General features: G+C 38.7%; 1 protein-coding gene across 5 annotated transcripts; it reads left to right on the plus strand.

The window, feature by feature from the left end:
• Window positions 1–1339: 1339 nt before the first annotated feature.
• Window positions 1340–24130, plus strand: LOC143294345 (protein regulator of cytokinesis 1-like). 5 transcript variants are annotated; one of them, XM_076605796.1, is made up of 13 exons: window positions 1340–1459; window positions 3031–3289; window positions 4987–5220; window positions 6191–6361; window positions 6975–7272; window positions 7993–8129; window positions 8487–8585; window positions 9700–9846; window positions 11511–11633; window positions 12743–12793; window positions 15404–15484; window positions 18071–18289; window positions 21787–24130. In XM_076605796.1, exons 1-13 carry the CDS (start codon window positions 1446–1448, stop codon window positions 21874–21876), a joined length of 1923 nt encoding a protein of 640 aa, XP_076461911.1. In that variant the 5' UTR covers window positions 1340–1445; the 3' UTR covers window positions 21877–24130. The 5 variants fall into 5 exon arrangements, with proteins under 5 accessions (XP_076461911.1, XP_076461915.1, XP_076461912.1 ...); XM_076605800.1 differs by having other exon boundaries at window positions 18071–18220; XM_076605797.1 differs by having other exon boundaries at window positions 15404–15479; window positions 18069–18289.
• The last annotated feature ends 2650 nt before the right edge of the window (window positions 24131–26780 follow it).

Genomic DNA, 26780 nt, shown 5'->3' on the forward strand with positions numbered 1-26780 from the left:
GTCAGTGACGGGCTAGCACTTCAATGAGATAAGAATCAGCTGGCAGGTCAGGATGTCAGTCAGTATTCCATATTTGGACTTCTTCCCCTTTGGACTGCATGACTTCTGTTCAGCAAAATCATTGCAGCTGCCCAATTGATAAACAAACAAAAAGGTAAGTAGCTGCTCTTGAGACTTGAACCACACTGATCTCATTTCACCAAGGTACAGCAGTAAAGGGGTTAACATGTCTTCAAGGAAGTGAGCATTATCCTCGATGCCTGTTTGTTGATGACCCATCTGCACCACCCAGAAAACAAAAAACTAGCAGAAAAAAGAACCTCTTATTTGTTCTTCGAAAGCGGTGACTGTGTGGCACCTTGAGGCACAGATCCATGGCAGTGTTTGTCCAAGACTTCAAATCAAAACCAAATCATGTTGCTTTAAGTCTAGCTGCCGCAAAGGGAACCATTTCAGCGCTGATTACCCGTCAGTTGTGAAACCAAAACAACAATAAAAGACCAGTTCACCCACGTCATGCTCAATCTATGTGAAATTTAAATCAAGTTAAAAATAACTGTTGAAAATAGCGTAAAAAGACCAGGACATGGCCACTACAGAAAAGCAATCACGTCAGCTTGCAGAGGTCATGTGAGATCTTGTACATCAAAGACCTGGAGATGGAGGAAAGGTGTTTAGATGCAAACCTTCCACCTCCTCAACATCGAATGGATTTCGCTTTGACTATAGGATCAAGTACGAAGGAAAAACCTGCATATGTGCGCTTTTATCTGGTTTACAAACTGGTCGATTTTAAACACGTCCCACAGGGAGATAAGCTAAATAAAATATCGAGCCGTTGAGTGTTCATTACGTTGAGATAGCCTGGCATATGAGGACAACTTGTCAGCTAGGATGTTGGGTCTTCTCTTGAACGTAGACACTAAAATCCCCCTGTGAGATATCAGTGCCTATGTCTTGAAGTAAGATCGTTCCGTTTTCCTTTTCACTCCAGCGCCCCATCCTTCTGATGACCTTTGACCCACTATGCCACGTGTTTTGCTATTTTTAGTTAAGCCACATCTCCATTCACAATGCCTCACGGGAAATGTACAGATTGGAGACGAGCTTTTTTGTGTTTTAAAGTACAGGCGCAGCAAAGCTAACAAATAAGTGTACATTTCTGAAAAGCGTACATCAGTTTTGAACTAATAACTGTTCGAAAACAGTATTGAAACAGATTTATAAGTCTTCCCCGGCTATGTTGTGGTTTGAAGCATTTTGGTCGATAATCTCAGAACCTGAAATTTTGTTGGCCAAAGGCTGACCAATGAAAAGGTTTTCACGAGTTGCGTTCGAACTATGAACGAAGAATCCGCCATTTTGTATGGTTTGCGAAAATCAGGGGTGCTGAAAACCAGTTTGGTTTTATTTTTTTGTTAGCAAAGCACGGATTCTGTTTTTAAATGTCATCTACAAGGTAAGAGTAAACGGACTTGAAGATTTTTTTGTACTCTAAATTATGAAAACAGCTGCGTTCATCCGTCAAAAGAGTTGGCCAGTTCAGGGTCACAACAAAATTTTGTTTGAAGTCAGAAGTTAAAAAGTTATAATATACAAATACGTTGAAAGTTATTTACCACATATTTTATGTTTGTTAGCCATCTGGGTATCATGCTCGTTTGAGGAGGGGGGGGGATGGCGGGCTAGGTGCATCAAAATGATCTTTCTATAACTTCTGAACCATCCTTGCACTGACAAAAGCGACTGCAACAGCGACAGTGGTTGGTCAAGCATTCATTAACACTTCCTTCTGTTTGTGGCTTATGGAAGACATAGAACTTAGAAGTTGAACGCCATGATAAATTCCATGGAATTCAGGTTTTGTGATGTTCTTTAGTAAAGTGATTTGATATTTTCCAAGCCCTTTCATAATAGGATATGATTATGAGCACTTAAAGTTAAACTGCATGTGGAAATAAGTGTATACTGTATTATAGTACAAAGTACACACACACACACACACATACACACATACATACATACATACATACACACGTGCGCGCGCGCACACACACACACACAAGCACACACACACATGCACATGCACACAGAATTGCACACACACACACACACACACACACTTCACATGAACACTATACGTTTTATGCACCTAATGTCTGCTGTTGCATTTTTATATATATATATATGGAAACAACTGACATTGATGCCCCTACTGTTCTCTGTCTCATGCATGATACTTTTCAGTTTCAGTCCCTCCCTCTCTTTCCTCACCCTCTATCCTCTGTCACCCCCCAACCCACCTCTCTCTCTCTCTCTCTCTCTCTCTCTCTATCTCTCTCTATATATATATATCATTTATATGACATACACACAGTAACAAAGGCATACATAATTACAGTGACATGCACTGCAACACACCAGTTTATGATCTGCTGATATGATTTGTAATTTGATGATCTTTGCCCAGCTATATTTTCTTGCAATTTCATTTCAGAACTGCATGCACAATAATGGTAAGACATATTTTTGCATAATTACATGCATTATACATCTTTTTTAGTGATGTATAATTGACTGAATAAGCATTTGCTGCTTTAGGAAACAGTTTAATTTCAAATCTGAAGTGAATGACAGAAAAGTTGTGGTTTCTACTTCCAAGAGAGGAAATGCCTTGGTTGTTGAATTGACGTGTTTTCTTAATATGATTTACACTCTACCTCAATGATAATGATTATAGGATGCAATCTGTTTGATATGTTCTTGCATATGCTATTCTTTGGTGTTAAATTTTCATCAATCCCCCCACACCACACACACCTCCCCTACCTTTTCCCAAACCATCTTCAATCTTTTCCTTCCTTTCAGTGTTCTGACTTCTCCAACCTTGTCTGAACTTTTCATCTTCCTCAGCATAGTTTACATTATTTGATTTGTCAAACATCTGTATAATAATTAATACGTGTATCATGTATCTTTTTTTATAAATTTTTATACTTATTTTGTAAAAATAATCTGTATATTCTGCAGTCGGAAACAGGTGAAAGAGAAGGTGATACGGAAGCTGGACACAGCTCTGGACACCTTGAATCGGCTATGGGAGGAGATAGGTATAGATGAGGGCCAGATGGGTAAGCGAGCAGGTACTGTGGCAATACACCTGTGTAACCTGGTGGATGAGATGGTCAGTGAAGAGCAGCAGATGTATGATCAAATGGCCCACAACATTCAGCGATACCTGACCGACCTGTCCACGCTGTGTTTAGAGATGGGGCTTCCTGTTGTTCAGGTGGGAAGATCTCAGATAATATTATTGATAAATACCATATAATACCATCATGCACAACAGAACGCACCAACTATGTTTAGCTAATTGATCTGTGTTGGTCAGAAATTATGTTTACTGCTTTGATTTTATATACTTGATCTTTTATTTGTTTTATGTTTACTATACTTAGTATTCTCCCAGTTTACTGCTGGAAGTTGACAACATGGAAAACTGTTTTACCTTTCAGTGAAATCTACTGACTGTCAGTGTAACTGCATCACAACATAGTATGAAAATTACTTAGAAATGAAGTCATTTATACTGTCTGCATGGATGCACCAGTGAGATTTTTTTAAGTAATAGACCTGTCAATAGTATGAATGAGATATTTACAGATTTATAATGGAATGGTTCAATGGACCAAATTAGAAGGGGAAGGGGGAGAGGGGTGCAGGTGGAGGCAGTGGGGGTGGGGGGTGCAGGAGGGGAGGTAAGAAGGAAGGCCTAGAAACTCAAGAAGAAGGGAGGAGAAATGAAAGCTTTGTACTTGAATTGTAGCTTGTTAATTTTATGCACTTTAGCTTTAGAAATCTGGTTTGATAATCAGATTGATTTGAGGCAATGATTTCTTACGGTCTTTCCATACAAAAATTATTTCATGACATACAAACTAAAGTACATTACAAGGTGTTTACCTGCACTTTTTTTTGCCCACAGTATTTTTTCCTTTTGTTTTTTTTTCTTTCCCCAGTGTTTCAGTGGCATTACTCAAATACTGCTTCTTCCAGTTCCCTTATACACAGCCACACCCAGGTTCATCTGTTGTAGTGTCAGTGCCAGCAGTCCACAGGGTACTATTAATGGTAGGTTGCCAGGAGGCAACACACCAGAGGAGACCCTTCACTGCAACTGAGTCACTTTGGTGGTGTTCAGTAGACTGAATAGTGCCTGTTCTGATTTAATGCATTAGAAAACCACCTACTAATCCCCCTACAGACAACGACAATTGAATTCTTTAGTCACTTAGCCAGTCTGAGTCAGTGAGTGAGCGTCTCATCCACCCGCATAGTGGAAACCACCTCCACACCCCTCCAGTGACAATCCCCACATGAATCTGCCAAGACTGAAAACCTTGACAGGACTCACCTCAAGCATGGGAGCGGAGGGGTAATGAAACTGAGGTCATATGAGAACAGGGCATGAAAGGCCACAGAACTTGGGAATGAAAAAAAGAAAATTATTGATGATGGAGGTTAATGCTATGGAGGTCAATTTTTGGTATGCGACTACTTGACAAGGTTGTACTCTGTGCTTTTTTCATAATGATATCTGGGCAATAACCAGGCCAGAGAGATACAGACACTTGCAGTGTTGTCCAGGAAATTTGAACAACACTCTTACTCCCAAAGACACATCTGTGAAATGGATGATACTTGACTGTGTGGTCCCAGTTTTCCCATTTGAGCCCATAGCACACTCACCCGTGGGTAGGAGCTGGCCGTAAGCCAAAAAAAACCCCAACCCACATCCACTGGGAGTCTATCCTGTGCCCTCCCAGCTGTCAGTCCATGACGCCAGCCACTATGCCACAGAGGCTAGTCTTTCATCACTGTCCTGTTCAATTTGCTAATTTGCATTTGTGACATACAAGTTGTCAGCATTTGTTTTCCTAACTATCTCGTTCAGTTTTGCATTGCATGTATTTTCACTTGGTCCAGGTAACCGAGAACCTGTCAATGGTTCAGAGGGAGAAAGAGCTGCGGATGAAGTTGGACAACATGAAGCGGGAGAAGCAGGAGCGGATGGGGCGACTGCGGCAGCTGTTGAAGGAGGACGAGGCGCTGTGCCAGACACTGTGCAGCACCCCCCACTACCTCCCCAGTCACAGCGTGCCCACCAGGGAACAGCTGCATCAGCTGGAGGCCCATGTCAAAGACCTCAAGGCTGAGAAGGTCAGTGGACTGTGCAGGGCTATGGGACTTTGGGAAAGTCTTGGAAAAATGAGAGAACCATTTCCAGGGCTGGAAAAGTCTTGGAAAAATATCAGACTGTTTATGCTTCAGCACACTCAAAAAACACCTCAGCCAACTTTTGTGCGTTCATTGCAGTTTCACTTACAAAGTTGTGGACAGTGTTGACCTCACTGGACACCCCTAGAATGTGAAGAAAGGATTGTCATGTGGCATAACCGACAACACATCACATAGTTTTACTGTAGTCCTGGTTTGCATAACGGAATAAAATTAGATCATGGGGGTTCTATAATTCGCAACTGAGCTTTGACTTGTTATTTTTATAAAATAAAATTTTGCCAGTATTAGTCAAGAGAGAGATATTTTTTTTTAACAAAGGAAAAAACAAAAAGTGATGAAAGTTGAACATGGATACTGGGATATCTGCTGATCTCTTTCGTCAGTGGTGGAGTAGAGGAGAGGAGTTTTTGATTCAGTTTGGCTTTGTGTTTGGTTTGGAAAATTTTCAGTGTAGTCTGGATAAGTATGGAATTTTGTTTGGTGACATCTGTGGAAAATGTAGGACTGACAAGGCTAGGGATTAGAACTGCTCTTCAAGGACTTTTTTGAGAATCTGTTTTTCTCCTCCAGCATTGTCCCTGGTGTTGGTTTGTGATAGCCTGCATACGAGATGATGATACTGACCAGGGCCTGGCCGGGTAAAAAAGATGGTACAGTCATGTATGTTTTGACATACCATTATGATTGACATTGTCTTTATTATTTGTCATTATTTATGCTTGACATGTTCATGTCATTATTTTTAGATAAAAAAAAATACCCCAAATGAAAAGTAATACTGTCACTTTGTTGTGTCACTTGTTGTTGCTATAAATTGTAATATATATGTGGTGACATTGACTGTCATATTTTGATTTTGACTTTGTTATGATTTATTTCATGGTTGCAGGAGAAGCGCCAAAAAGAGTTTTTGTCAACAAAGAAGAAAGTGCAGGCTCTGTGCAGTGAGATGGATCATGAACCAGAAACTTCACTCGAACGAGACCTAATATGTGAGAACGATGACGCTGTTCAACTCACCAAAGAACATATGACATCATTTGAAAACATTCTTCAGGATGTAAGTCACGAGATGGATACATCATTGCATGAGCAAGTGAAACTTGTGTGCATACCATTCCTGAATAACTATTTGTTTTTGAAAAATGTAAAAATCAATGGTGTTGACTAAATCCAAACAGTTATAATGACCTAAAATGTTTAGAAGATTACTTTTTTACTGTTGAATTGAATTTCGCTTACAGAATTAGAACAGTAACATCACATACTATTTAGATATATTCATCCCAGTATAGTATATTAATATTTCACAAAAGTGTCTTACCAAACCATTCATAGTATCATTTTTCTCATTTCTTTGTTATAAAAACAAATATTCATGAATTGAAATTATGCCGCATTCATTGGTGACTTTAATTTATCAGCCCATCAGTTTGCGGCAGTTGTCACTTGGCTGCTGAATGCTTTGCAGAGGTTTATGCCATGGTGAATGTGTATGTGTTTGTGTCTGTTCTTGTGTGCTTTGTGACTGACACACTTTTGTATAGCGTTTTGAGAGATTTTAAAGCACTATATAAATGTACCACTAATGGTATTAGTAATGATGTGAATTGTATTGCGGCTATTCTCAAAATATGGCTTTTGGTGCTTATTAGCATTATTATTATTTGCAGCTGGAGAGAAAGAACAAGGAACTGCAGCAGGAAGCAGAAGACCTGTGGACACGCATTCACGGTTTATGGGACAGAATAGAGTTGCCTGAAGAGGAGCGAGCAGAGTTTACCTCTGGTCACAAGGGACATGGTCGTGGTGTTATGACAGGCCTACGGGCGGAAGTTGATCGCTGTGAACAGCTGAAGCACTCCAACCTGCGCCTCTTTGTGGAAGGAACACGCAGAGAGATTGCAGAGTGGTGGGATCATTGCTACTACAGCCAGACACAGAGGGACGCTTTCGAACCATATCAGGAAGGTAAAGCCCAGTCTGATTGTATTTTTAGTTTAGTTTATTGCAAATGAGTGCAACAGTTTTTTGTTTAATCCACTTATGGGAAAGGTAAAGCCCAGCTTATCTGGTAGTATGTTTAATTGATTTTGCTATAGCAGGTTGATTTTAATTCTGCTTGTTTCATTGATAATGTTTGTTTATCTTTTGTTTTTACAATTTTTACAGACACTGATGTACATAAGATTTATGGAAACTGTCAGTTGTAAACACACATTAAAAAACACAATGCTGTAAACTACCAGTTACACATCATCTCTTGCTTTCTGTTGTTTATCTCAAAATCTAGATCTGTACTGCTTTGGAAGGCATCACAATCCCAAATAGCAAGCTGGGTTTTCATTATTTCTTTGTTTTTTTAATGTGAGGGGTGGGCATTTACAGTGTACTTTCACTCTTCGCACAGCTTTTTACCCAAATTGGGGGTAGGCATCTACTGGATACTCGACGCTTACTAGATAGTTTACAGTACTAGTCAAACACACTTGAGATGCTGCTAGTGCTACAATACACTGTTGTTGACAGTTTAATTGCAGTCCACATTTTTCCACATGAAAGCTTTTGTGTGTGTTTGTTTATCACAAAAACCTTGACTTGATCATATGCATCAAACAATAAAGATATCAAACATGGTACAAAACCACTTGCTTGGCACAAACTGATTGAAGAGATTTTTTCCCCCATCAGAACTGTATACAGAGGAATTGCTGCAGCTTCACGAACAAGAGTTGAAGAGGTTACAGGACCACTACCAGTCACACAAAACTGTTCTGGACCTGGTGGCCAAAAGAGACAAGCTGTGGGGAGAAATGGTGGAGTTTGAGGTACATGATCATCGGGTATTAGTTGTATGTGTTATAACATGGCACTCAGTGCACTGTTTGGAATCATTGCTAGATGTGTAAATGCTTGCATGTTTGTGGGGGCACACAACCCACCTGTGTAACCATGCTTCTTCAAGTGATGTGATCTCAAGGGTTAGTAGTAAGGTAGAATTCTTTACAAACATGCTTGCTTGTATTTTGTGTAAATCCCAAATAACAAGAACAGTTAACTGAAAAAAGCAACAGATATGAATGTATCTTTTCCTTTTTTTTATACTCAAATTTGTTTTTCCCTCCCATCCTTCTTTCTGTTTTTATTTTCTTTTAATATGATAATACAACCATGTCTTTTTGCAGAAGAAGGCGAGTGACCCTAAACGTTTCTTCAATGATCGAGGTGGAAAGTTTTTGAAGGAGGAGAAAGCGCGCAAGAAACTGTGGAAGGAGTTGCCTAAGGTATATATGCTACTGTTTGTACTTGTTCATTGTCTGTCATAGACATGTGCATGTTATCATATGTGCTGTTGGCCATGTTGGCATCAGAGTTGAAGAATTTTGCTTACCAACTAGCTAACTTGTGAAAATAAAATTTTGTAAACACTGAATCCTCTGAACAGACTTGCAACTGAATTTTTGTTCTTAAAACCAAATATTCGTAGCACACATTTTTGACACATCTTCCATTGTCAACAATAACAGTTAATCTTCACATTCCTTACCCAGTCCTGTTACACAATTCCTTAATTCCTGAAAAATGCAACTTACTCTAATCCTTTATGTTGTGCAAGTGCTGTATTAAAAAAAGAGAGAGAGAGAGAAAGATGCTGATTATTGAAACAATGTAATAACCATTTATTTGATAGTTTAGATAAACACAAAGAAATGAGGATGCTCATAATTATTGGTTGTAGAGGAAATGCTGGGCTTTGAGGGATATCATCCTGTACAGTTGTTTTCTGTCTGAGGATTAGATCTGCATCTGCTTTAACTGTAACAGTTAATAAATGACTGAAAGAAAAGGCTAAAAAGTAAAATGGTGTTAACATCTGCTTTGCTTTCACCACTATTTATTTTCCATTTTGATTCAGAGATAATTTCCTAGGATGATACATTTTCTAAAATCCTTTTTAATTACACATACTTAACCGTGACCCACCAGTGCAGACTCCAGCAGGGGTCTGATTCCTGTCCTGTGCAAACTACTACCCACCTCCTTTTTTGTATGTGTTTTGATTTAGATTTGATGTTAATTAATACAGGTATTGAAACACTCTCACTTTTGTTTTTTCAATGACTGAAATAGGTATGGTAAAGTGTGAACAGGAGATGATGTGCTTTGGGAGCTTGTGCTGTGTTAAATATTTGTATATGAATTTCTATCTTTGTTGAATGATCAAACATTGTGTTGTTCCTTGTATGCCCCCCCCCCCCTTTTTTTTTTTAATATCACCTTTTTATCAGCAAACAAGTGAAAAAATTATCTTAATTTTTTAGTTAATAGAGATAATAAAGTATTCTTGTATCCAGCGTATCTTTGAGAACCAGTAACCAATGACTGCTGTCTCTACAGCTGGAGGAGGATGTGAAGGAGGAGATAGAGAGGTGGGAGAAGGAGAGTGGGTGTCAGTTCCTGGTGAAGGGTTTGCCCTACCAGCAGTATGTGGACCACCAGTGGACCTGTCTCAGGGACCAGAAGGAGCAGGAGAAAGAGGAGAGGGTGAGTGACTGGGGTTCTCCTATCCTCTGAATCACAGCTGTGTATGTGTGTCAATGATTGGAGTGCAGGCGCTGTGATTTGCCTTTGGAAATACAACAGATTCAGTTTTATGTAAATACTTCTTCTTTTTTCTTTTCTTTTCTTTGTAAGCTGCTATTTTGTTTTGTTTATAGGGGATATGAAGTAAAATAGCTTCATGCTCTAAAAACCTGACTAATAAGTAAATGATTACGGAACCATTCATTAAAAAAACATTAAGGCAAAAATTACATTGATTTAAAAATGATATATTGATCAGCCTTGCACAACACAGAGTGACACCATATTGTGTTTGGCTCTCCAGAAAGAAGACACATTGACTGTGCAGAAAGCCAAGAGCCAGCATTGCTCTGTATAGAACAATTGTGGAAAATGACAAGTGTTCTGTGATGCAAAATGTAGGCCCATCACATTCACTGTTTTCAAAAGCTGTGACGGTCAAATCATCGTCTCGGCAACATGTCCTTTCTTCTGACACGACAGGGTGGGCAAACATGCAGTTTTCACACCAACACTTACATCTGTGAACTTTCTGTGTTGTTGTTTCCACAGCTCATTTTAACTTTTCTTCCATAAACTCGGTTTCAAATTTGTATGGAACTAAACCAAAATCTATTCAAACAGAGTCCTTTCACAGCATTTTTTTTTTCTTTTCTTCTAGAAAGCTCTTGCACAAATTTATCTTTAATGAATTTGGTTCCTAATCTGCTTCACAAGTCAGCAAAAAGGAAAAATGAGTTTTGTGGTGTCAGAACCCTATACAAAATAATGGTGGCCTCCATGACTACCCAATTCAACATAATCAAATAGGTTTTTTTCTCAAGATCTACATCTATTTGCTTTAAAAAGTGTTTTAATTACACATACATAACCGTGACCCACTAGTGCAGACTTCGGCATGAGTCTGATTCCTGTCCTGTGCGGAGAAAACGAAAGTAGCTACAGCCGATAACCTCCCGAAGTAGGTTACCTCCCCCTTTTTTTTTTGAAGAAAATTTCCTTTAGTGAGCCAAGTAACTTGTAAGCATAAAGCCAACCCACTTCATGTCCCCTTTGATTTTTATTCTATTGGAGTTAAGATAATGGTGTATTTGTCTGTGTTTTATCAAGTGGCAGACATGCACACTCAATCACATATGAACACATGTATCATGTCATAGAAGGAGCAAGTGAAAGAAGAGAGGGTAAATGATGGGTTATGAAGTTTTAAGCTGCTACTTTGTTTTAGATTGATTTTAACCCACTGGAGTTCGGATGATGGTTTACTTTGCTTACATTTCTTCTTGTGGTAGACATGCTCACTCAGATACATATAAATGCATGCATACTCAAACATATAAACATAAGGTGTCATGATTATACCAGGGCTCCCCCTTGGAACACCAGACAACCAGGACTTGCATTTGAACAACTTGACCTTAAGGGTGTCAACCAATAGGTCATTATGTTAAACTTAATTGTCCGACATGATTGTAATTGCTTGTGCATATATGTGCAAACACACATTTAAAGGCACATTTGTGAGCTTAAAGGCCTAGCATGTACATGTGTTATATATCCATCACATCACAATTCAAGAAAAGTATCACCCACAGAAGGCAAAAGACGTGTGTGGTGGGTTGCAGCACAAGAACCGAGCCAAACAGATGGAGGAGGAGATGACCTATGGCAGCAAGGCCACCCCTAACACACCCGGCAAAAGACGTGTGGGGGACACGCCCAGCCGCACACCACTTAAAGCTCGCAGGGTGAGATGTGCTTGCTTTTTCTTGTCTGAATCTCAGCCTGTCACACGTTTTGTTAGTTTTTTTGCCTTGCTGAAAAATATGTACTCCTTTTCTTTTCCTATGTATTGGTTTGATTTTAGTTGAGTCTTTGAAACGTTTATTTATAATTTTTGTGCATGAAACTTTCATATTGACAGTAGCCAGTTTTCTTTGAAAGGATATTTGACTCACTTGTGTAAACAAAGTGAGTCTATGTTTTAACCCGGTGTTCGGTTGTCTGTGTGTGTGTGTCTGTGTGTCCGTGGTAAACTTTAACATTGACATTTTCTCTGCAAATACTTTGTCAGTTGACACCAAATTAGGCATAAAAATAGGAAAAATTCAGTTCTTTCCAGTCATCTTGTTTAAAACAATATTACACCTCTGGGATGGGCACAAAAAACAAAAAAAAAAAAATGAAGCCTCATTATATGCAAACTGCATTTACTGTTATATTTATATTTTTTGTATTCTCTAAACTTTGCACTTTGATCTGATATTCTGACCCAACAACAACAGTAGTCATTATTTTCATTTTTTTTGTTCAAACAGGAACTTCTTTTGCTAAGCATGGAAGTTTTATTTATTTTGCAAACGTTTTGGTTCGGATTGTAAAAAAGGGAAATTACTCTGTAATTAATGCTAGGGGACTTAATTTGCTTGAAACTGATCTTTCTCATCTTAAACATTACATTTTGAAATTCTACTCAATACATAACAAGCTTGGATATTTTTTTTTTAAAGTGTATCACAAGTGAGTCTTGAAGGCCTTGCCTCTCTTGTTGTGGATTGTGTTGATGATGTTTTTTGTTGTTTTTTTTTGGGGGGAAGGTGGGGGTTATAAAAGTGCAAATTAGTATGAGTAAAAGGTTGCTAATAAAAAGTTGCTCATGTATGTGATGAATTTGATGTATTTTATGGATTGGAAGCTTGTTTTGATAGATTTATTGTTCATATCTGGTATGTCTTTAAAAAAAAATTTTTGCTCTCCCATTTATCATGTATATTGGTGTATATGAGTGTATGTGAGCATATGTAAAATAATGTTCTTGTATAACTAATTTTGAAAATTTAACTGGGTCACTGGATAGGTTTTGGGCGAAAACTCAATCTCTGTACACATAAAGGTCCAGTATACACAGGTAACACATTTCATAGCACCCCCTTCCTCACCCTAACTTGAATGCCAAGCATCTTGCTGATTGGGTCATAGGCCGTGATCTACTAATTATTATTCTTGGATGTTCTTTTCTTACTGATATCCTTTTACCTCACACCTCTTTTTTTTCTTTTTTTTTTTTTTTGGTGCAGATACTTTAAGCATCATGCATGAATGTCGCAAAAGATCAAAATTTTCTATGTCACCTTCTTACAGTTTTTTTGTTGTTGTTTACAGCTGCCAAGTTATTTCACTACTTTGATTTTATTATGCAGTGTACATATTGAACTTAGTGTATGAGACCAGAGAGAATGTAAGTCTTAGGGCTTAGTGTTTATAATGATAAACTATATTAACATTTGCTCAAGAACACACAAACCAGAAGCGTAAAAAGAAATCAGAATATTGGGCTTAGATGTGGAGGACAAAATATTTACATTTTGTTGAAATGACTTCGCAGAAGTGAAGAAATGAGGTCATAAGTTGCATTTTGACTCTTGTATGCAGTCAAAGTGAGTCGTTACTCTTTGAATTAACCATATTTTGGTCTTTATGTGCATGTGTCCACGGTGAACATAAACACTGTCATTTTCTTGTAACCGTAGTCACAAGTGCAAGAGAAACCAGATGGAGTAGCTCGGCATATAACGTAGAAACCTGTATAGCCCATATGAAGAGACATAAAATAACATTTTAGTATTAAAAGTTGTTTTTTTTCTCAGAACCAGTCATGAATTACAGGTATTGCATTTGCAGTGTTACTCAGAAATGTGTATATATAGTTAAGATATTTTTCTAAAGACCAGAATTGTAACTAAAACAGATCCTATCAAGATCAGATTGAATTTCTTTATTCATTCAGTATTTATATTCTGCCAAATATAGTATCTGAAATCTGAAGGAAATGAAAGGTAAATAGTACTTTATGTAACTATAACACTTTGTATCCATCAGTGCAGCTGCACTGCAGCTTATGTGCACCAGCCTAACAACAGCTGAGTGCACTGTTAAAGCATACTTAATGCATAAAACGCAGACAGCATCATCAGAAACATGCCCCTTGATAACACCAGACAACATAGAGATTTAAAACCAGTAAGCTTAAAGCACCAAATTAGAATACAACTCATTGTTAGAAAGTGAAACTGAACATGCCCACTGCAATGTGGAAATATCTGTGCTTGACACATTGTGAGCAACTGGGTGTTGCTGATAATTCAATACTCGGGGTACAAAGTGTTAATGCATGTTGCTCTCTTTCTTGCTTGCATTTTCAGAAAATTCACATCTGCTTGAGAAATGTTCTTTTAATGCCACCTTTTCCTCACTGTTGACTTGGTCTGTTGATGGATTTGCTTTGTCTGTATGAGAATAGTATGGACTGCACATTTTATATGTTGCGCTCTTCACTGTTAGTAAGGCTGATGTATGTATTCATTTCCATGAACTTTGCGGCAAGGTGAGAGCAACTCTGAGAGTGAGTGAAAGGGGGAGTGATGGTGTGCATGTTGGGAGGGGGGGTGGTGGGAGAATGTTTAAGTGTTAAGAGAGATAATGGTTAAAAAGTTCATGTAGATCAGTACAGTAGGTGTTGTGGATGTGGTTTAGAATTCAGATTTGGTTCAGGGGAGGCACTAGGTTGGACATTCACTTTTCTTTGAGCTTCAGGTGTCATGAAGACTGAAGGAAGCATGGCTGAAGAAAGAATTGCTTAATGCATTGCAGCATTTTGAAATTCTGTTTGATGACTTACTGATGTCTTGAGGAATATAAAGTATTTTGTAAAGTGCAGAATTATCTGTCAAATTTATCACTTCAGTTCAAGGACATCTTTAAGAATGTTAGGACAAGGTGAGTGTAACTTCGATATACACATGACTGTAACTTGACACAGTTGAATAACTTAATATACAGATGATTAGCTTACCATATTCTATTGATGGCTGTAACTTGACATATAGATAATTGTAACTTAAGTTCAGATGACTAACTTGACAAAAAGATGACTAACTTGACAGACGACTAATTGATATACAGATTACTGTAACTTGACATACAGATGACCAAGTTAACTTGACACTGTTACTTGACATTCAGAGTATCTGAAGTCTGATATAGAGATAACTAAAATCACACCTTTGTGGACAGTAGTTTATTGTACATATTTGGATCAGTTGTGAAGCAGCTTTCACTGAAGAGTGAGTAAATCTCTTGACGACTATATGACTAAGACATTGGTTCAAGGTCACAAGGACCAGCAGGTTTCAATGTTCATGCTTATTTTGCTGGCATTTTGATTGACTGATGAAACTTGATGTATAAACGCAAGTGTTAGTTCGTGTGTTTGGCATTTCTTTTGTTTTGTTCTGATGTTTTGTAAAGTTTTACACATTCCTTGAGAATATGTGAATGGATTTTATGAATATTGAGTTAACTAATGTGAAGTAACTGTGCATTCTTTCCACATGCTTGAATGAACTATGGGTTAACTTCATTGGGGTACTTCATATATAATTTTGATCACAAACTACTTGAATTGGAACAAATGTTCGTACAACTTGACCTTTATGTTATACATTGTTTTGGGATATAGGTGGAAGAAAACTCAACCCCAAGAACACTGTCAACTATCAGAAAAGCTATCCAATCCAGACAACCTCCATCAGCTAAGAAGGTGAGATGCTTTGTTTTGAATGTGAAATAAAGCATTTTGTGCAGTACAGTAGCTATTTACTATTTCAGATTAACTGTTTTGTTTTGTTATGCATGTGTGGGTGTATTTGAAAGTTTCGTCATATTTTACTGTTCCTGTCACATTTTTCCCATTGTTGAAACATTATTTATATGATTTCATGTGTATTTGTTATTATTAAGTATTTGGGTGTACTAGAATTATAACAAAACCATTTCCTCAATTATAATATGTCTTAATCAATTTATGTATGCTTATTATTGATTAATCCACGCCCTCCCCCTGTCCTCTATGTTTTTTTTTATTTTCATTATTGGTTTTATTTTTTCAAGAAAGCAGTTGTGGTTTCCCCTGGTCAAACCATCTTTAATGGTGTAGCACAGATGTTGTCCAGCCAGTGACCCTCCTTGTACAACAGAACATGAAGTGCGTATTTGACCAGATAACATATCAGGCAACAATATTTATTTTGTAAATTTTAATTAAGTGTAATAGTTATCGATGTGGTGTCTAAGTGGGGATTTTTTTTCTTTTGCTCCCTTTTTGTCGTGTGGGTGGTGCAACCAAACTTATGTTACATAACCTCATCAGATTGTTCATTTAATCGGGTTTTATCAGTTATGTTTGTCTTTTTGTATTTTGATCCTCTTTGCTCTCCAACAACAAATGTCAATAACGCCAGACTCTAGCAACTTTGAGGAAAATGCGAAGATATTGAAGTTAAACCACTTCTAGCTGACCTTTCCCCAGCCCTAACAGAGTGTAAGTACCACTCCTAGGAGTCTCATTGATTATCATGGACCGTGTGCATACTTATGTACTTCCAGAACGACCTGCTCTGTGATGTCTTTTCCTTCCCTGTTTCATTTGCTTTTTAACTAGTTTTGATCCCAGGTTGTTGGCTTACATCAGACTAGGTTGAATCCACTCCTTCAGTGCAATTCAGACAAACCACATAAGCCATGTCAAATTATTTTGATTTCCCAATATCTTCTATTCGTCTCCAACAACAGTTCATCGATAACACGGGGGTTAGGAGGGACGTTTTAACGCATAGGCCAAGTTACGGTGCCTCTGGTATAATTTTTCCTTGTCACCAATCCAGAACGCTGCAGGCTCATCAGGACATGTTAAACCATCTGATCTTTTGCTGTACTGGTGTCAACGAAGGTGGTTAGGCACAAGCAGCTGCACACATGTTGCTGATCAAATCACTTTACCACCAGAGTGCGCACTGAGAATCGCCAAGTACCAACAGATTGCAAAGTGTTTAACCATCGAAGGCCTTTATGCAAAAGCAAGTCATGACAGACATTAATGAGACTTTGTTAGATTTGCTGATAATTGAATGGCCCTCCAAAGACAGCTGGAATGCAGCTGGACTGCTAGCGCATCAAGTTTGAGCCAAGTAACTTCGGCTTTAACATCAAGAGGAAAACAGAGTGGTCTTTGCTGCCCCGGCGAAATGCTATTGACTTGAACAACATCACCCGCAACGGTTCGAGGTATCATGCAGTTGGAGGGATTTCCAATCCTTGCTCACACTGGTACGAAATGGTACAATGAATTAGGTCAGGATTACAGCAAGAGCAAGGCCGCTTCCTTGAGACCACAATGGCAAATCTGCCTGAACTGAAGAGGCTGTGACCTTTGAACAATCAATAAGGATCTATCCCAACCAAAAAGAATAATTCTCCCTCACACATGTCGCGAAACTTGACTGTAATTCTGACAGCAAAAGACATTGTACCACTCCACACACATGGCAGTCAGGAATATCTGGATGAGGGCTTGATTTAGGTGGCCCCCTGACTCAGATGGGTGCTCAGAAGAAGCCACCCGTCAGTGCATTCACTCATGGATGGTAGTTCTGAGGTGTTGGTCATTGCGACCTGCGTGATCATTACTGACACAACAGCATCATCAATGCAGCTGAAAAGGAGGTTCATCTACGAGAAAGAAGAGCTTTTCAAATACTTGAGGTTCTTGAAAGCGTATTGAATCTAAAAAAGACGTTCTGGAGAAGAGGAGGACAAATTGGAGAGATGCTGTGCACAAGGACTTAATGAGGCAAAGAACTGCAGACATTCTGTTAGAAACAGCAAAATCCACGACAACCAGTCCATGACCAATGAATTTCCTGTCTTTGTTCTGCCAACTGTACAGAACCTTTCAGTGCGCAAATATGGTACTATGTTGGCCATTGCCATGACAATCGATAAATCATGAGCATCCTTCCCCCCACCCCACCACCACCCTCCTCCCATCCCCCATCTGGATGACAACGATGGTCATCATCGATCTCGATGGACACACCATAAATACTTTCATGTTTTAGAATAACATGATTTTAAATCTGTGTTTAATTATGTGTATATCTGTGTGTGTTGTCTACTGTGCAGGCATTTTTTCCCTTCTTTTTGCCTCTGTGTGTTTGTGTGTGGGTGGTGCTGTGAACTCACAACCTTAGTGTGGAAATTTTCATACACTCTGTATAAACTGAGTTCATTTATAATGGGACTTTTCTTTCTTTTTTTTCTTTTTTTTTTTTTTGCTCCTTTTTTGCAGTCATCCAACAACAAAGTGATGAACAATATACGCCGGAGATCCGTCCGTCAGGCCCGGAAACGTTTGAGGGAAAGCATGCAGAAAGCGAATGGTGGGAAGGTCAAAGGGGCGACTTCTGCGGCCAAGCCTGACCTTTACTCCCAGACCACGGTAAGCAGGAGTGACACGTCCACCGGCAGCGGCTCCCTAGCGGCCACAGGATCCTACCATGAGTTTGCTGTGTGTATACTTTGTTCTTTACCTTCCCCACCTGCACCTTGCCTGCCTGCTGTGATGTCTTTTCCTTAACGTCTGGTTTGCATTTTGGATTTTTTCACTAGTTTGTGTTTCCCTTTGTGTTTGTTTGGCTTACTTTATTCAGACTGGTGTGAATGGCACTCTTTCTTCAGGGCTGCAAGTCTTCCGGACTAAACCACAAAGCCATGACTGAAATTCATGTTTGCATCTAATGCCAGAATAATTGAAAGATTAAGTGAGACTTGTCTGTTAGTTGAAGTTTGATGAGTTCTACCATTTGAATGATGCCCTCCAAAAATGACAGCTGAATGCAGGCTGGCTGCTAGGCCATCAGTCTTGAGCCAAGTATATCCGGGCTTTTAGAATCAAAAGAATTACAGTGTGGTCTTTGTTTGCCACGGCAGAATTGGTATTGGACTTCTGATACAGTGCTCACCAGAAATCAGGGTTTGAGGTGTTATGTCAGTTGGAAAGGCACTTGACTCCAATTTCCTTGCTCTACTGGGGTGTGAATGGGTACCTGACTTAGGTCAGGGGAGGTTAAAACAGCGGAAGGAGAGGATTTGGCTCCGCCTTCCTGTGCCAAGACCACCACAATGTGGATATGAATTCACTGCCCTGATGACTGTAAGAGGCTGTGGACCTTTAAACATTATTTTTCAAGATGAAGGATAATCTAAAGTTCCATAACCAAAAAAACTGGAATTACATTTGCTTCAAATGTCAAAATATTCTATAATTCTGTAACAGAAAAGTTACATTTGTACCCAGTGTCATGGCAGTGTGGTCAGGGTAATATAATTCTTTGGTTATTCAGAGGCTTTGTTTTTTGGTGGCCCTCTCCTGCTCAGAGTTGGGTGCTCAGATAGGAAGTGCCACACAGTCAAGTGTCATTCACTTCATGGATGGATGTTTGAGAGTGTTGCCGTCATTTTCTGACCTGCGTTTGTTCTTTAACTGAAAACAAACTAACAGCATCATCAAATAGTTAAGGAAAATGGGTGTTCATCTTGACGAGAAAGAGAGAGAACTTATTGCAATACTTGGGTATTAAGCAGTATTTTGAGATCTAAAAAAAGAAGTTATGGAGAGAGGAGAGCAAAGGTTGGAGAGGAGATGCTGTGATTGATGGACTTAATAGTGGAAGAAACTGAAGATAAATTCATTTTATGCTTAGAAAAACAAAAATCAACCAACGAACCAACCAGTCAAGCCACTGAATTTCCTGTTTTTGTTACAGTGACCACTTACAGTTTCACCTTTGCATGTGTCTGAAAATAAATGGTTAGCATTAAATGTTGGTCATTGTCCATGAATAGGTCTGATAAAATCTGAATGCTTCTGACTGTTCAAATCTCTCACACTCACACACTCACACACTAACTCTCTCTCTGTCTCTGTCTCTGTCTCTCTCTCTTACTTCTAAGAATTGGTTGTGTTCTATTGTCCTCAGAGCATGTATTTTACATGGTGGCATGATTGTTTTTTGTGATTTTAACATGTTGCTGATATGATTATTTATAAGCTTTGCATTCTCAAGCACACCCAAAGGAAAAGTTTGAAAGTGAATATTGATGATGGCTGAGATTGTAGATCAGTGGGCTGAGTGAGCTGTGTTTTAGTTGGAATTGAATATCCTGTCATTGTTTGTTATGGCTTCTCTTTCTTCTCACTACAAAATCATAGGACTTTTTTCCTGATGTCTGAACTAGGAAATAAACTGACACTTAAGAAACAGAAATTATAGTAAACTCTTAACCCATATATTCTATGAGGCTTGTCTTGTCCTTGGCTCCAGGGAAGCACCAATCTAATTCTTTTCTGTTTTCATTAGATCGGGTAGATTGTGTTTACCCTTCCACCTTCCAATGAGTGCATGCTTTGTCTTTTTGTTACCCATGAATGTCCGTTTTTCTGTCCTTTTTTCCCCCAGCATGATATCTTGTGTGCACAGAATTTTATTTGTTTTCCATTGATTGCATATTAGTAATGTGTATACAATTAGTGCCATTTATTCTATATTTTATTTGATGGAACTAAAGCATTGCCATATAGATATTTTTAATTTAAGAAAAATGAATATATCACAAACATTTATGAGTTGTGCTGATTGTTTTACAGCACAAACTTTTATTTTACATACTCATTAACCCTCAAAGTGCTGGATATAATAAAACATACTTACAGAAATCATGCTTAAAACAAAGGGATAGTTTGCCTCCGCTACCTGTGCTCTGATTTGGGGCATTTGTATGCTTATCAGTAAGAATAAATAGGTAAACCTATACATTTTTGGAAAGTAGAGTGAATGAAGAATCAGATAAAAGTAAGAAAAAGGCTGTACCTTGTAAGTAGTTGGAGATATTCCACAGGATATAAACAACAAATTTTGCAAACTTGTTTTCCAAAAACGTCAACCACAATGTTTATAGGTATTTTCACATCTTTTACAGAGTCAAAATCTCAAAATTGGCATTAAACTGTGCAGAAAATGTTCTGGCTGCAGAATCATGAAATGAATATAACTGAAACAATGAAATTATAAGCACTGTATTATTTGTTTGAGACACACCCACCGACGCCACGCACGCGCACATCTACAATACTTTATGCAATCACAGGCAAAAACATAAATAAATGTTTTCTTTTAGCTCATGTTGCTTTCAAAAGCAGCAAGAATGCTTTAAATCAAAATAATTTCCAGTTTTCTAGCTTGATTTGGTCAAGAAATCGCAATAGACCCATGCCTAACCCACTTTACCACCCCTCCCCACCCCCATCACCCACCCCCCAGTTTTTGTGGCTGGAGACACAAAACTGAATGAACAACAAGCAAGCCAGCATGCCCAAGTGTCAAAATAACAAAGCCGTTTTCACCAGAATCCCTGTCAGCAAATGAATCATCACTAGTGACAAGGTCACTCATTTCCTGAGCTTTGTCAACTTCAGTGTCACTCATTGTTTACAAAAAATACGAAGATCTGGACTTATAAACTTGGTCAAAGTTTGTGCAAACACAAGCAGGGAGGCAGTAACACCAGAACGAGGCAGTTTTACGAAGGCTGCCGAGCATAGCCGTATGATGTCGGACCTTATGTAAACAGAGCCACGATCGTGGCCCATCGCACTTTACCGGGAAAGCCACGATCGTGGCTCATCGCGCTCTCCGGGTTAAGAAAAGACGTAACTTTTTGTTTGTGCTGTAGATGTTTACTGCTTCTTATTTTCAGTGCATCTGTGTAGACAATACTTATATTGCCAGTGTTTTAGGAGTCTGTTAAATTCTGAGTTCCATATGTGTACTTCTCTAAAAAAAAAAAAAAAAAAAAAATGTTGATTTAATATTATTATCCTGAAGTATAGAGGAATTTTAAGAAATACATATACAATGAAGAATGGAATCACAGACTTAAGTGATGAAGTGAATGGCACCAAATCCTTTGTGGAGTCAATGCTAACGGAGTTGTGTGGCGTTGCAGAAAGGACTGAACCAGACAGCCAGACCCAACTGTCGCAGCAGCGTGGTACCTGCCTCCAGAGCCACGCCCAGTCCTCATCGGCCACGCTGAACGAACCCCTGCTGCAGCACCCACTGTTGATGGATCGCTGGGCCACCACTGCTTAACCCCTTCAGGCACAACACAACACTGGTGACCAGTTGTTGGCCCACCACTATTAACTCCTTGAGACACAACACTGATTAATTGTCAGCCCACCACTAGTTAACCCCTCAGACAACACAAGTGATTGTTGGCCTACCACTACTTAATCCCTCAGACATAACAGATAAACTGCTAACACTTGATTGTTGGCCTACCACTACTTAATCCCTCAGACATAACAGATAAACTGCTAACACACCACTAATTAACCCCTTCAGACACAACACAGTTGATTCACTGTTGCACAACTTAAAAAAAAAAACCCTCATACACAACACAGGTGATTTATTACTGACCCATCACTACTTCATCCCTCAGACACAACTCAGCACAATTTAGATGATTAATTGTTGGCCTGCCACTACTAAACTCTTCAGACACAACACAGCACAATTTAGATGGTTAATTGTTGGCCTGTCACTACTTAACCCTTCAGACACAATACAACACAGGGGATTACTTGATGTCCTGCAACTACTTAACCCCTTCAGACAAACATAACACAGGTGATTAATTGTTACACTACTTAACCCCTCATACACAACACAGGTGATTGTTATTGGCCCACACTACTTAACCACTCAGACACCACACAACCATGCAGCAAAGATGTACAGATCTTGTGTTGAGACAGGATGATCAGTCAGACATCTTCATACAAACCGCATGTGTCCACCATGATTCATGCACTTCTTTGTGGACTGAAGTGGACAGAGATACTCATCTGCCCAATGTGTTCAGTGTGATTGGAATGAAAGTGATAGCCTGTGAAAGATCTCTTTTTTTTCTTCTAGGGTTTGATTTTTTTTCTCTCTTCTACTGTGTGAGATGTTGAATGTGATATATTGTTTGAAAGTATGATGAACACAGAGATTCCTTTTCCTTTATGACCCCTCCCAGCCTGTGCTTTTTTAATAATGCTTTGATACGTTTGTAGAACCCTGAGTAGAAAGTATTTAGTGATGTGTAACTGTGTATTTGTGCTCCTATTCCTTTAACAGTGACAGGGTACATGGATTGTGATGTCCATGAAGATGGACTGCTAGATGTGAAGACTGATGCATGTGGCATTGAACTGTTGGGTTTAAGCATGTTACAGTGCACTGCCAGCGCTGAGACTGTGACAGACGATCATGGGTGTCACCAGTGTGGCTGTGTATGGGAGACTCAAATAAGTGTTGTGGGAGTAATGCCCCTGAAACAGTGCAGGTGATGGGGCAGCAAAAGCAAACAAAAAGTTTTAGCTAGTTACGAGCCTCCAGTTCAGCTACCTTTGAAACAGTACTTGACAGATTGGGATTGGGGAAATAATAAGGTAATAGTGGTCAGAGAGAAGATATCCTCCTTGAAAAGTTCTGTTGATTAACTGAATGACTTCATGAATCTGGAACAGTCTGTGCTTATACCTGTATGGAGTCATCTTGACTATTTTTGATGGAGTGATGTGTTGATGCTTAGGTGAGTCGGATGTAAGTGAAACTCGGCGAACAAAACTGGTGCTGCTTGGGTGCAATACACGCCCAGTCTGGTGTACATATTAAAAACTTCAAAACGAAATGTCAGTCCTTGATTATTTTTTTTCAATTCGGGTATAGTCAAGCTATACAAGTAAAAATGATGTCTGTGATTTTGTATGTGCATTTTGATATCAGTATAAATTTGTGTTGCTTTTAAATCAGTTTTAATTTATGGCACAAAATGATTTATATGTCTTCATTTGTCAAGAGTCATTGGATATCTTGGGGCTTTTCCACAACCATCTACAGGGCAATGTTCAGAGATCCAATGAGTCCAGGGTTCCCACAGGTGTGACCAAACAAAATCCATACTTTCCACAGCCTGAAAATGTTCCACACCAAACACAAAGCCAAACTCAATATTAAAGTTCATTATAAAAAAAATTGTCTTCATTACTGCTCATGAAAGAGATTGGTGGATATCCCAGTAATGAGTAATTGATGTTCAGTGGTCACCACTTTTTTCTTCTCTTTTTTTTTTAATTTATATTTTTTATTTTTTGATAATACATTAAGCTCTTTGTTGAATGGGACTGGTCAAGGGTTTTTATTAAAATATCAAGACCTTTCAATACGAGACCCAGAAGGGCAAAACATTCCCCCCCCCCCCCCCCCCAAGACAATGGTTTTCTCATTTTTTTAAAGATTTTCCCAGGCTTCATGAGACTGTGTGAAACCTGAAGGAGTTGGTGACTGATTAGGGCCTACATTGCCTTTTTTTAATCGTTACTTTGAAAATTTGGCAATGGCATCCCTGGTCACATAAAGGTTATTTTTGACTTTAGAACAGATTATGTGAGATAAACTTTTATAAGTTGAAGGCAGCTGTTTAAAGAGAATCATGATATTGATACTGGTGCTTAGTCATATTATACTCAATCATGTTCTTTGCTGTTGGGTCTTGAACAAGCAAATGCTGTCACTGGTTGTTGCCATGAATACTGACATGATGGACGAAAGTCGCAGCCCACTTTGACACAATGTTGCTGCTCTCCTACTGTGCATATACATTTCAGATGGGTAATAAGAACAGTGATAGGGTCTACAAAACTGTTCAGTGACTTGCTAACCTCTTGTACATTTCTAAAGGAGAAAAAAGATTTCAGAGAAATACAGAGTGATAGGGTTCATGCAAGTTTTGCAATGACTTGCAAACCTCTTATATATACATTTCTGATGGAGAATACAGATTTCAGAGAGGTAAAAAGAAAAGAGACGTAAAAGCTTTTCAGTGACTTGCAAACCTCTAAGGAGAGCAAATGGATGTTTGTTTCTTGGAAGCAAAAAGATGTGAATCTTTTTCTTGCATCTTTTTTGGAGACTCCTAATACTGAGACAGTTCTTGGGATCGAGGTCCTGACTACATCCCTAATAGTCCACGTTTCTGACCTTAGGCAAAACCTAAGTAGTTGTGAGTATTATTCAGCAGAAAAAGCAAAGATTGGTAGAGTTCACACCCATAATCAAAAGTGTTATCACTTTCTCCATTTGTCAGTTTCATAAACTCCACAGCCATTTTTTCTTTTATTGCCATGAAGTTGGCAGACTTCCCATGTGCATCTGATAGGTGCATGTACATTTCAGAGAGGTAATAAGACACATAACCCAGCTGTTTCTGCTCCAGTTTATGCACTATGAAGTACCCATCTTGGCAGTATTTTATTTCTAATTGTAGAATGAAAGAAGGTTGAAAATACTTTGTTTAGCTGTTGAATGTGATGATTTATGTCTGGGTCATGCTGTAAATAATAACTGCTTTTCTTTCTATGAGTGTGTGTGTGTGTGTGTAGCTTGCTTCTGAGTTTGTTTTTAACTTCTTTCTTCGTCTTTTTATAGAAAAATGAGCACTGTTCTCGACAGTTGAAGGGGGACATGGAATTGAGAAAATTAATCTGTTATGGTGGTTTTGCAGGTGAACATTGTAAAAAAAAAAAAAAAAAAAATTTAAATGTTAAAAACCACAAAAATCACTGGTAATGAGATTTCAAGAAAGAACATCACAATTTTAGCTAAGCAAGCGTCAGTTCCAAGCAAAAAAGAGAAGGCTTAGATTGTGCAGCAGAAACCATCATATAACAAAAATGGGACCTGCAAGTGATAACAGTATGTATGATATGTTTGACGATGACCATCAGAACAGCAGAGGAGGCAGCTGTTGCCCCAACTTTTTGGCTAGAATTTGATTATAGTGGAGAATGTCTTGCTCAAGTTACACCCCTACTCTCAGCCAAGAAGGCTTCAGGACTGTCAGTGTTGGGATGGTTCCCAAAGGCCAACTGGCCACCAAGGCTGCAGCACAGAGCCAGTGCAATCTTGCCTTCTATCTGAGAGCCTAGTCCTTTGTAAAAGACCAAGTTGTAATAAATTGTGAAGAACCATTGATCATACAGATCTTTGCTGTTGGCCCATCTGTAAGTTTATGTGTATCTCTGATACAAGCTGAGCATTTACAGCACTTTTGTTACACACACACACACACACGTTGAAGGTTTACAGTCAGGGCTTCTTGTTTCAAGGTTTTTATTTCAAGCTCAGTAGCAATTTTTGAAAGGACATATTTTCAGGACATGCCACAAGGCTGTAAGTTCTTCTGTAGTGTTCTGTTGAGTATGATTTACTTCCAGAAAATAATGCATTTCATTTTTTTATAATTTCACTACTGAATATTTTGACAAATCAATGACTAATTAAAAGACAATATTCAAAGAAACAAATATAAAAACTATCACAAAAATGTCAAGACTTTCCAGCTGACTTTTTATGCAGTATGTTATTTGTATTTAGATTTGATTTTATTTCTGTCTTCATTTCAGAATGTTACTAGTATTCAGTGTCACATTTTTTGCTTACAGTCCTTCCAACCACACATGGCCATATCGGGACTGCCCAAGGAAATAAATTTAAGCATTTTAAACACAAAACTCACATCTTGGGTATTCAGTGTCACATTTTTTGCTTACAGTCCTTCCAGCCACACATGGCCATATCAGGACTGCCCAAGGAAATAAATTTAAGCATTTTAAACACAAAACTCACATCTTGGGGGGGGGGGGGAGTGTGCAAAACACCACAGTTCATGATATATCTAAAGCATTAAGCTCCCCAAGACAAATAAGACTGGACTGTGCTGAGGAAGTCAGCCCTTCTGCTTATTTTATCATCCCCATGTTACAACAAAACAACAAAAAACCCAACCTTTAAAGGGGTCGAAATACTTCAAAACCACACACAAAAACCAGATAAAAAGGCCATGGAAACAAACAACATTGAAGAATGGACAGCTTGTGCCCATCC

The sequence above is a fragment of the Babylonia areolata genome, chromosome 19 (assembly GCF_041734735.1).
Source record: "Babylonia areolata isolate BAREFJ2019XMU chromosome 19, ASM4173473v1, whole genome shotgun sequence".
NCBI classification, from domain to species: Eukaryota; Metazoa; Mollusca; class Gastropoda; order Neogastropoda; family Buccinidae; genus Babylonia; species Babylonia areolata.